Source organism: Nycticebus coucang, chromosome 24 (genome assembly GCF_027406575.1).
Source record: "Nycticebus coucang isolate mNycCou1 chromosome 24, mNycCou1.pri, whole genome shotgun sequence".
Taxonomy (NCBI): Eukaryota; Metazoa; Chordata; class Mammalia; order Primates; family Lorisidae; genus Nycticebus; species Nycticebus coucang.
The window spans coordinates 29,718,819-29,731,176 of record NC_069803.1 but is presented as its reverse complement, the minus strand read 5'-3'; the positions used below and the strand labels follow the sequence as shown (position 1 = coordinate 29,731,176).

At 41.6% G+C, this 12,358-nt stretch overlaps 2 protein-coding genes across 2 annotated transcripts; both read left to right on the top strand.

Annotated features, from left to right (window-relative positions):
* Nucleotides 1–2,908: 2,908 nt before the first annotated feature.
* On the top strand, nt 2,909–6,549 carry DEFB131B (defensin beta 131B). The gene is made up of 2 exons (XM_053578180.1): nt 2,909–2,966; nt 6,398–6,549. Exons 1-2 carry the CDS (start codon nt 2,909–2,911, stop codon nt 6,547–6,549), a joined length of 210 nt encoding a protein of 69 aa, XP_053434155.1.
* Nucleotides 6,550–9,728: 3,179 nt separating this feature from the next.
* On the top strand, nt 9,729–12,358 carry DEFB134 (defensin beta 134). The gene is made up of 2 exons (XM_053578291.1): nt 9,729–9,786; nt 12,216–12,358. Exons 1-2 carry the CDS (start codon nt 9,729–9,731, stop codon nt 12,356–12,358), a joined length of 201 nt encoding a protein of 66 aa, XP_053434266.1.

Here is a 12,358-nt window from a genome sequence, read left to right as displayed (position 1 = left end):
TCCCTTTCAATCTCATCTGGTCCACACCAGCCCACCCCCAGCATGCAGTGAACCGTCCTGGGACTCTTCCTTTGATGTCCCTGACTGCCAGCCCATGGGTCACACACTGTTCTTGGGTTTCCTGGGCAGCCTTCCGAGACTACCTCCTGGCTCCAAATCCATCAGGCTGGAAAACAAATGTTCATAGAAAATATCAAAGAGTCGCTGAACATTATGCCCTTGGTGTTCCATAAAGGACCTCAATGAGTTGCTCTCATAAATTGTACTGTTTTGTGATGACTGCACTTTGAAGGCTTTTCTTCATGATCAGGAAGCCAAGAACCCCCAGATACATGAGGAAAACAATCAGTAAATTCGTGATCAGAGATGCTAAAGATGTTAGGTCATTCTGGTTTCAGTAAATGGAGCCAGCCATCAAACCCCAGCACACACCCCAGGGACCCTACGATGCCCCTTTGAGTTTCTAGGGTGCAGGGAGAGGCTTGTGCCCAGGGGCCACTGCCCCAGCAGATTTAGGGAAGGTCATCCTCTGAACTTTCATCCCCTCACTGGCCCTCCCCAGGCTAAGACTTGTGAAGTTTGCCTCTTCCAGGAGCTCCAGTAAAGGTACCCCAGCCTCCATTAGTGCCCTGTCCCTGATTCCACTTCAGATGTCATTTTCCAAGTCTCATAGCCTAGGAAGGATCTGCTCGACAATGCAACTATACGTATGTATCCCGTTCACAGATACCCTGAAGAAGGAGCCCCAGAGGAAGCTATGGCTGAAGTCATAGCATCTAGAAAGTTACAAAGATGAGAAATACCAAGGCACTCTGCAGCTTCTGAAATTGGCGTACTTGCTTACGCAACCTGTCAGCATTCCCCAGGCTTACTCAAACTTCTCTGCGTTCCCGTACATTCACTTGCTTAATGTCCAGAGGAAATTTGTGCCGCTTGGTCAGCTATGTGCTTGTGTTACACTGCCCTTGCTCTGTACGGATTCTTCCCAGGTGCACTATAGATTCTCTAAGTCCCACTCTTCTTTAATTCTGCTCATAGGACATGTAACTGTGAAATGCAAACGATTTGTGTTTGGTCAGATTTTAAATATAAAAAGTAGGGCTGGGCATGATGGCTCGTGCCTGCAATCCCAGTACTTTGGGAGGTCAAGATGGGAACCCAGGAGTTTGAGATCAGTTTGGTCAGCGATGCAAGACAGTGTCTCTACAAAAGCAAAAAGCTTAGCTGGGCATGATAGCCCACACCTCGAATGCCAGGTGGCTGAGGGAGGAGAATGGCTCTAGCCCAGGAATTCAAAGCCGCAGTGATCTATGATCACACCTCTAGCCTAGAACAGTGATTTTTCAACTGGTGTGCCGTGAAAAACTTTTAAAAATAATTCATTAAATTATTTTTTTCTTGGGCGGCGCCTGTGGCTCAGCGGGTAGGGCGCCGGTCCCATATGCCGGAGGTGGCGGGTTCAAACCCAGCCCCGGCCAAAAAAAAAAAAAAAAAATTATTTTTTTCTTTTCTTTCTTTTTTTTTTGAGACAGAGTCTTACTTTGTTACCCTGGGTACAGTGCCATGGCATCAGAGCTCACAGCAACCTCAAACTCTTGGGCTCCAGTGATCCTCTTGCCTCAGCCTCCCAGGTAGCTGGGACTACAGGCATCCCCCACAATGCCCAGCTATTTTTAGAGACGGAGTCTTGTGCTTGCTCAGGCTGGTCTTGACCTGGTAAAACTGGTGAGCTCAAGCAATACACAGGCCTCAGTCTCCCAGAGTGCTAGGATTATAGGCATGAGCCACCACACCCACTCAGCCTACTCTTTTTTAAAATTTTTTGATCAACATAATTTAAGTGTGTTGCTGAAGTTTACCTATAGGTTCAAGTGTGCCGTGAAATAAAAAAGGTTGCAAAACACTGGCCTAGGGTCACAGAGTGAGACCCTATCTCAAAAATATTAAAAGTAGGCTGGGCACCTGTAGCTCACTGGTTAGAGTACCGTTCAAACCCAACCTGGCCAGGACCTGCTAAACAAAAAAGAAAAAAAATTAAAAGTAAAAAAAAAAAAAAAGTCAATAAAATAAATAAAAAGTAGTTGATCTCATTAAGTTGATTACACAGAGAGATAATCAAATTAAAGCTTTTATGTATCTCACTAGCCTGTGTAAGTTTTCAAATCTAATCACATTGCTTAGGCATGCTAACATACATTCCCCAAAATATTAATAAATAGGTATGCTATTTATCAAGTGGTTTTCTTCCTATAATCAGGGAAGTAAATGAATATTTTTCTTTCTTTTTTTTTTTTTTTGTTTTTTGGCCAGGGCTGGGTTTGAACCCGCCACCTCCGGCATATGGGACCGGCGCCCTACTCCTTGAGCCACAGACACTGCCCTCTTTTTTTTTTTTTATTGTTGGGGATTCATTGAGGGTACAAGAAACCAGGTTAAACTGATTGCATTTGTTAGGCAAAGTCCCTCTTGTAATTGTGTCTTGCCCCCAAAAGGTGTGGCACACACCAAGGCCCCACCCCCCTCCCTCTTTCCCTCCCTCTGCTCTTCCTTTCCCCACCTGAATATTTTTCTTGTATTACGGTTACCTTAACTTTCACCGTTTCTCCAAGAGCTGTAAGACAATGTGATTTTTCAACAGAGTATCTGTTCTGCTTCACCATAGCAAATCCCTCTTTAAGTTCTATGCATTCTATTCTTTGTTCATACCCCATCAGCATTTGACAAACGTATTTCTAATGACTAATAGTCATGTCCATTGCATTCTGTTTCCTGATATAAAATTTCATTGAAACACAGGAATGTTCTTGCTGCTGAAAGGTTCAATAATCATGCCACAAATCACCTCTTGAGGACTGAAGAAGTTCTCTGCATCCGAGCTACTGATTGTCCCTAACTGACTCATCCAACCATGAGGATCTTGCTTTACGTCTTTGGCGTCCTCGCCTTGTTCTCTCTAACTCCTCAAGGTAAGACCGAAACGTTGATTTCAGAGTTATAAAAATGGAAGTGAAGGAAAATGCAAGGTCTTCCCATCGTTTGAGCATAAATTAGACAAGGTACAATTCACTGTACCATGAAGACTACGCAGAGGATTGGAAAGCCAACAAGGCGGTTCCCTCTCAAGAGTTGTTTTTGATCAAAAGATGGTGGGAGGATGCACAGAAAACAAGGAAAATTTGGGGAATTAGAAAAATGGGATGTAAGTGACGACTGAAAGGGCTGGAAGTGAAGAGGTGAGTGTTCCATCGGAGTCCTTGGTTCAGAGAACTCACTCACCTCTGACCTAGGCAAGGGCCAGACAACGCATTTCTTTAAAGTTGTGTAAAACTTTTATGGTTTGATTTAACCTATATGGAAATTATTTTTTATTAAGATTTCACCTAAATTTTTAACCAAATATTTAGCCAATTATACATGTATACTTATTAAATAATCAAATTTTCCCAAATTACTTTCTTTTTTTTGTAGAGACTGAGTCTCACTTTATGGCCCTTGGTAGAGTGCCATGGCCTCACACAGCTCACAGCAACCTCCAACTCCTGGGCTTAAGCGATTCTCTTGCCTCAGCCTCCCGAGTAGCTGGGACTACAGGCGCCCGCCACTGCTTGTTTTTTTTTATTGTATTATTTGTCTTTTTTAGTGTTGAGTTGTGAGCTCTTTATAAATTCTGGATAATAAACTCTTTTTAGACATAGATTTGCAAATACTTTTTCACTCTGTGGGGTTTTTCTAATGTTTTATTACACACGCTTTCTATACTCTTGAGTTGCTTTTCAGATTCAAGTTACAAACAACCAGACTCAATAGACTTAAATAATAATTATATATATTATTAGACATAGCAAGAGCTCCCAAGATCGGGCTGTTCTAAAACAGGTTCATTCAGCAAATCACCAACTTTAAGTGTCAGATGTATCTTTTTTTTTAATTGTCTTTTGTACTAACTTGGATGGAGCTGGAACACATTCTTCTTATTAAAGCATCACAAGAATGGAGAGACAAGAATCCAATGTACTCAGTTCTGACTTGAGGACAATCGATGACCTAGTCCGTGGTGGGGGGTGGAGGAATGGGGGAGCAGTGAGAGGGTAGAAGGGAGGGGTGGGGGTCACAGTGTTTGGCACACCTCTCGGGGGAGGAACACATTTATAAGAGGGACTTGGACTGACAAATGCAGTTAGTGTAACCAGGATCTTTGTACCCTCAAGTGTCAGATATATCTTTAACTAGCTCCTTTCACAGCCCCAAGATAGCTGTCAGTGTCCTAGACATCATATCCAAGCCCACCAGATAGACCAGAACAAAAAGAGTCATCAAAGAATACTTTTTCCAAAGTTTTCCAGAAAAATGTTACATAGCCAGCCCCAACTTAATCACTGGCACAAAAACAAAGACGGCTATTACTGGCTCAGACTAACGTAGATTTATGAATAGGGTATTAGAAGGGTAGGCAACTGAGTTAGGACTCAGACTGCAAGAGTGAATATGGTTACTGTGTGTATATAAACGTATTTATTGATGTCTATATGTCTATACAGACATTATTGTTTAGTTTTGCCATATTGCTTTAACCTTTGTATCAATGGAACAACATAGAATGTACTTTTCGTATCTTATTTTACTTCAGATTACATTTATGGAATTTATCTATGTAGCTGTGTGCAACTATAATTCATTAATTTTAATCCTACATGGTGTCATAGCATAGCAATATGCCACTATTTATCTATTTTACTGTTGGTAAACATTTAAGTTGTTTTCAAGTTTTGCCTGCTATGAATACTATTACTGCTTTAAATATTCTTAAATGATTCTTGTTACATATGTGCACACCTTTTTTTATTAAATCATAGCTGTGTATATTAATGCAATCATGGGGTACAATGTGCTGCGTTAATATACAATTTGAAATATTTTCATCACACTGGTTAACATAGCCTTCATGGCATTTTCTTAGCTATTGTGTTAAGACATTATATTCTACACTTAGTAACTTTCACATGTACCCTTGTAAGATGCACCGTAGGTGTGGTCCCACCAATTACCCTCCCTCCACCTGTGCATATCTTTTTTAGGGGTATAGAATTAAAGTTCTAAGTGTTTGAAACAGGATATGTATATTTTCAATTTTAGGAAATAATGCCAAAGAGTTTCCTGCTTATTTGAGCAAATGTATGCTCCTTCAGTGTAGAAGAGCTCTCTTCTGGGCCCACATCCTTATTAACTGTTTATGTTGTCAGGCTGTTTAACTTCACTCTTCTGGTAAAGAGAAGATGTGTGGTAGTTCTCAGTGTAATTTAAACTTGAATTCCTAGATTACTAATAAGATTGAGGATAATTTCATTTGTTTATTGGCAATTTTGATATCATTTCTTGAAGTACCTGCTCAAATGTTTTGCCCATGATCCATTGAGTTATTTGTAATTTTCTTTTACATACACATATGTATCATATATACGTTACATATAATGACATACATGTGTGTGTATACATCATATGTCCTGGGTGTAAGCACTTTGATTACATATCTTGTGAATATCTTCTCCCACTCCATGGCTTGCTGTTTTATTCCCTTTTTATGAATATTAATGAATAATAATAGTTCTCATTAAAAACTCTGTTCCTTCCCAGCTTCTGCCTCATTTATGTGCTTTCTTTATTTTTATTTTTACTTTTTTGAGACAGAGTCTCACTATGTCACCCTCAGTAGAGTGCTGTGGCGTCACAACTCACAGCAACCTCCAACTCTTGGGCTCAAGCAATTCTCTTGCCTCAACCTCCCAAGTAACTGGGACTTATAGGCACCCACCACAACACCCAGCTATCTTTTGTTGCAATTGCCATTGTTGTTTAGCTAGCCCAGGTGGAGTTCGAACCCGCCACCCTTGGTGTATGTGGCTGGCACCGTAACCACTGTGCTACAGGCGCTGAGCCCATGTGCTCTCTTTATAGAAAAAAATCTTCATCTTCCTTTATTTAATATCTCCACTTTCTTTGTTTTTGTTGTTTTTGCTGGGAAAGTTCTTTACTGTTGTTGTTTATAATTTATTATAAAGCCTTTAAGACATTAAAAAATAACAGCTCAGCACCTGTAGCTCAGCAGCTAGGGCACACACACCAGAGCTGGTGGGTTTGAATCCAGCCCAGGCCTGCCAAACAACAATGACAACTGCAAGCAAAAAATAGCCAGGTGTTGTGGCGGGCGCCTGTAGTTCCAGCTACTTGGGAAGCTGAGACAAGACAATCGCTTGAGCCCAAGAGTTGGAGGTTGCTGTGAGCTGTGACGCCACAGCACTGTACTGAGGGCGACATAGTGAGACTCTGACTCAAAAAAAAAGACATTAAAAAATAAGAAAATAAGTAACATGTATAATATAATTTGTCTCTCCTTTCAAAGCCAGCTCATTCTCTAACACTGGATGTCGTTCTGGACACTACAGTTGCAGAATGAAGTGCAACGAGAATGAATATGCGATTCAGTACTGTGCTGACTGGAGCATCTGCTGCAGGGTGAAGAACATGAAAATGAAGAGAAAAAGGAAGTGGTGAGAAGTCTAACTCCACCTTCTTCAGACTTCAGGAAAAAAGAACTAAAAATGTCTTAAACTGTCTTGTCTACCTAAGAACAATGAATAGAATGGATGCAAGGAAATTCATAATATTTTTATGTTCACATGGTCAGATTCAAATAAATATAAATGTCACGAATGTTTATACTGTTTTCATGGGTGTGTTTCCACATTTACTTCCTTCCTTTACATCCACAACCAAATCATAATTTTCACCTAGAGTACGACAGCCCAGACTCACGGCTTATGAACTCTTTGACCTTGAGCAAGTTATTTACTTTTCTCTCTCAGTTTCCTCATCTATAAAATGAGGTAACAATAACATCTCAATTGTGGAATGGTGAGGATTAGATGAGTTAGTATCTAGGAAGATTTTAAGGCTGGGTGCGGGGGCTCACGCCTGTCATCCTAGCACTCTGGGAGGCAGAGGCAGGTGGATTGCCTGAGCTCACAGGTTCGAGACCAGCCCGAGCCAGAGGGAGACCTCGTCTCTAAAAAACATAGCTAAGCGTTGTGGCGGGCACCTGTAGTCCCAGCTACTTGGGAGGCTGAGACAAGAGAATCACTTGAGCCCAAGAGTATGAGGTTGCTGTGAGCTGTGACGCCACAACACTCTACCAAAGTGAGACTCTGTCTCCAAAAATAAATAAATGAATAAAGTTTATAAACGGTACCTCACCCTATTGTAAGTGCTATGTAAATGTCAGCCATGATTTTGTGGAACCAGAGAACTTGATGCAGCCTATTGCTTTTGGGGATTTATTAAATCATTCTTTGGGATCTAAGGTACAGTTCGTATGTTCGTTAAAATTTTATGTGGTGGCTCAGCACCTATATCTCAGTGGTTAGGGCATCAGCCACATCCACCAGGGCTGGCGGGTTCGAACCTGGCCCGGGTCTGCCAAACTACAAAAAACAACTACAACATCAACAACAAAAATAGCCAGGCTTTGTGGCAGGTGCCTGTAGTCCCAGCTACTTGGGAGGCTGAGGCAAGAGCATCGCTTAAGCCTGAGACTTTGAGGTTGCCATGAGCTGTGACACCATGGCACTCTACCCAGGGCAACATCATGAGACTCAAAAAAAAAAGAAAAGAGAAGAAGGTATCCTTTTCTGTTTAGAAGACATAGAATTTTATATAAACACAATCTTTTCATGAAACATTATGTTACTCCAGGGATCTAAGCCTGGGACACTGGTGGTGAGACCTGAAAAGAAGAGATGAGCTTTAAAAGTAGGGTTCACAGCACCTACTGGCCACTCTGCACACCGTGAGGGCAGGAAAGACAACGGTGACAGAGCAAACATGGACAAGAGATGGCGTTAGCTTATCTCGGTACACGAGAGAGACCAGAAGTGGAAAGAGGTTGGGAGCAGGAGACTCAACCAAGAGATGTAGCGAGGGAGGGATGTTGGGTATCACCCACCAGACACATAACTTTATTTTTCTATAAATGGATAATTCCTCTTATGAACCTTATTCCTCCTGGCCACAGAAACTTAGTCAATTCAGAAGTAATCACATTCTCTCCAAGTGACTTGGAAGCTCTGGGACAGCGCTGACTGTGTTCACATGACGGAAACCTCCTCCTCGGCCCCTGGTCTTCAGTCCCCAGTGTGGGGTCAGCTGCTGTGGCGCCTGCCATTCTTTCTCGTCATAAAATTTTTATTTGTTTTTATTTTTGTGGGTGTGTGTGTTGATTAATTAAAAGTTAAGTTTATTTATTCCCAGTGACCCTAAGTCTGCAATTTTAAAAAACATCTGGAAAGTTATCATTTCAGTACTAGTAAATTGATAAAAACAACACACATATAGAAATAGACTTAAAATACGGATAAGTCATTCTTAAGTACATTTAAGATTTTAGTGGAAAATGTATGCATCTTTAATGAGATAAATAGAAAAATTTTTTAAAACATTGTTCGTGCACTGCACTATGATTTATAGAATGACACTTGCCTTTCTCAAATTTAATGGTTTAAAGTCCTTACAGTCTTTTACTTTCAAGTTTGTTCCTTTGGTCCCTATGTTTCTTATTTCTTTTCTTTTTTTATTAAATCATAGCTGTGTACATTAATGCAGTCATGGGGTACAATGTGCTGGTTTTATATACAATTTGAAATATTTTCATCACACTGGTTAACATAGCCTTCACGGCATTTTCTTAGTTCTTGTGTTAAGACATTTATATTCTACATTTAGTAAGTTTCACATGTACCCTTGTAAGATGCACCGCAGGTGTGATCCCACCAATCACCCTCCCTCCGCTCATCGTCCCCGCTCCCCTCCCCTCCCCATATTCTTGGGCTATAATTGGGTTATAGCTTTCATATGAAAGCTATAAATTAGTTTCATAGTAGGGCTGAGTACATTGGATACTTTTTCTTCCATTCTTGAGATACTTTGCTAAGAAGAATGTGTTCCAGCCCATCCATGTAAACATGAAAGAGGTAAAGTCTCCATCTTTCTTGAAGGCTGCATAATATTCTGTGGTGTACATATACCACAATTTATTGATCCATTCATGGGTCGATGGGCACTTGGGCTTCTTCCATGACTTAGCAATTACGAATTGGGCTGCAATAAACATTCTGGTACAAATATCTTTGTTAAAGTGTGATTTTTGGTCTTCTGGATATATACCTAATAGAGGAATTGTAGGATCGAAAAGCAGGTCTATTTTTAGTTCTCTAAGTGTTCCCCAAACATCTTTCCAAAAGGAACGTATTAGTTTGCATTCCCACCAGCAGTGTAGAAGTGTTCCCTTTTCATCCACGCCAGCATCTCTGGTTTTGGGATTTTGTGATGTGGGCTAATCTTACTGGAGTTAGATGGTATCGGTGTGAAGCTCCTTTGGTGCGTTGGGTGGTTCTGCTAAAGGGACCAACGCTGGGAGGCCAGACCCAGCTGCTGGAGGAAACCACACCATCTGTGCTCATTGAGAACCAGGGCCTCAATGGCTGGTAGAGGCTGTCAAACAGGAAAGGGCTGCCAGTTTTACAGCTGCTGCGGGGGTGTTCAGTGTACCGTGTCTACCCAGAGCAGGGCATTCCCCAGGCTTGAGAGGTTGGCACAGGGTGGGGCGTGCTCCACACCCTCTTCTCTCTGTCCTCTGCGTCAGCCCCTGCCAGCAGCCTCCTGGACAGACGCTCTCAGCCATGAAAACTCTCCTCGTCCTGTTTGTCGTTCTCTTCCTTTGGGACCCAGTGACGGCAGGTAAATGATAATCTTCGGGGGGTGGGTGCTTGATCTAGAAAAACAATTTGCCAAACAACCCTATGAATGTACTCCTATGAAAAGCCCCTTAATTTTCAAAGCAGAAAAAGCAACAACCAGCTTTGATGTCAGCAAGACCCAAGCTTGCATCTTGGTTATGCAGCCTGATGGCTGCACAACACCGGGCAAAGGTCTGAGCTTGTGTTTCTTCATTTGCAAAAGGAAAATGAAGAGTCTTGCAACGATTACATGGGCTATGACACAAGGCACGCCCATGCATAAGGTGAAGAATACGTGGCTCGTGACAGCTAGGGAATTTTCAGTAGCGGTGCCTGTCCCATTTTGCCACTGTGGTTTTATCTCTCATTCAAGAACATATTTGGGTATAATATTCAAAACCCAGCAAATACTGCTAAGATAATTTGCCAGGATTTCTCATACACCAAAACTGCTGATAGTGAATTTATTGTTCATTGGTCCCTTTCTGTTAAATGAGAAACAGATTTGGAACTTCTTGTTTCAAGAGAATGATTGAGCTTTCTGTGGTAGAAGAAATGTCCGTTCCACTGGGGTAGCAGTCAGGGAGTCAAGGAGCACAGTGGCCTTGGCCTTCAGCTTGACCATATTCCTTTCCGACTCTTAAAATCTCATCTCAAATATACTTTCTACCTAACATTACGGAATGAGTCCAGATCCTTATGGTACATGAGCATCAGCCTCGTGACTAAATGAGTCACAACTCCATCTAGTCTACAGTATTCCCTTTGGTGCTTTAGACACCAAATTTCCACAGGAATTTCCTGTTTCCTTGTGTTCACCATTGTACTTCATCTTCCCAAATGAATTACAGATTGTCCCCTTGGGCTCCCATCCTGTCCCCTAAATAACCCTGATCTCCTTCTGTTATCTTACAGGACAAGGTTATTATCCCTGTAGGACAGTTACCCTCCAGGGCATGATGACTTGGGCCGGGTGTGTGTTGGCTCAAAATTTCTACAGATGGCCAAGTATTGGCTCCCTTACATTTTTGCTTACAAAAGTAGAGAAACATCCGTATTTGATCATTCTAAGGAGTAGTATGTAATAGTAATCATAGCTCAAATGCCTTGAACCCCAGTAAGGCTTCCCAAATATTCAGAATTGATTTCATTCTCCTCCAAACACACAAGATTGTTCCATGCCATACAGACTTCCCTGCGCTTGTCACGTGTTTTTTCTTTCTTTTTTCAGAGATTTTTTTTTTTTTCCTTTTTGTCTTCACTGAAAATTCACTCCAGTTAATGTTTATATCATACTTAGGTCTATACCTCCACAGTCCCTGAGTCACAGGATCTATGAAAACTGGTTTAGAGTGAATAAACAATAATGAGTAAACAACTAAAATTTGAATAATGAATAATGAACCACCATGTGTAGCGAAGTTGATTAGACTGTGTTATCTGACCGATTCAGGTTAACATCTAAGTTATTAGTTGTCTTAGCTCAGGCTGCCGTGACAAAACTCTACAGACTATGTAGCTTAAACAAAATTTGTTTTCTCATAGTTCTGGAAGTGGGGAGTCCAAAATCCAGGTGCTGGTTGATTCAATTTCTGATGAAGCCTCTCTTCCTGGATTGCGGAGGCCATCTTTTGGCTGTGTCCTCCATCAATCAGGACACACATCCTGTTGGATCTGTGTACCAATCTTACTGGACTAGGGTCCATCCCTATGACCTTGTGTAACTTAAGTTACCTCCGAAAGCATTTCAACATATAAATTTTGAGATGACATAATTCAGCCCATAGCACTATTCTTTTCAGTTAATCAATTATTCCACAGGAGAAGCAAGACTCCAATATACTCAATGCTATTATGAAGGTAGTAGATGAGCTAATACAAGGCGGGGTAGGGGAATGAGGGAGCTGGGAGAAGAAAGGAGAGAGGGGGAGGGGGGTCACAGTATGACACACCTCTTGGGTGCAGGACCCAATTATAAAAGGGGCTTTATTGGGTGACGCCTGTGGCTCAGTGGGTAGGGCGCTGGCCCCATATACTGAGGGTGGTGGGTTTGAACCCGGCCCCAGACAAACTGCAACAACAAAATAAATAAATAAATAAATAGGACTTTATCTAACACATACAATCAGTGTAACTTAATTCTTGGTACCCTCAATGAATCCCAAACAATCAAAAAAAAAAAAAAAAGAATCGATTATTCTAAGTCTCCTTGGAATGCAATTGTATAAAAATTGAGGGACTATGGACAGCGCCTGTGGCTCAAGGAGTAGGGCGCCAGCCCCATATGCCGGAGGTGGCGGGTTTAAACCTAGCCCCAGCCAAAAACTGCAACAACAAAAAAAAAAAAAAGAAAGAAAGATTTAGGGACTAATCATTCAATAGTCCAAAAATACCTGTAGTGAATTATCTTTCCATTCATTGTCCTTCCAGGTTTTAACCTAATTTCACCAGAAGTACACAAGAAATGCTACAAAGGCGGCATCTGCCGACTGGAGTGCTACAGAAGTGAAATGCTGGTTGCTTACTGCATGTTTCATCTGGAGTGCTGCCTCACAGGGCGTCCTCCACCCTGA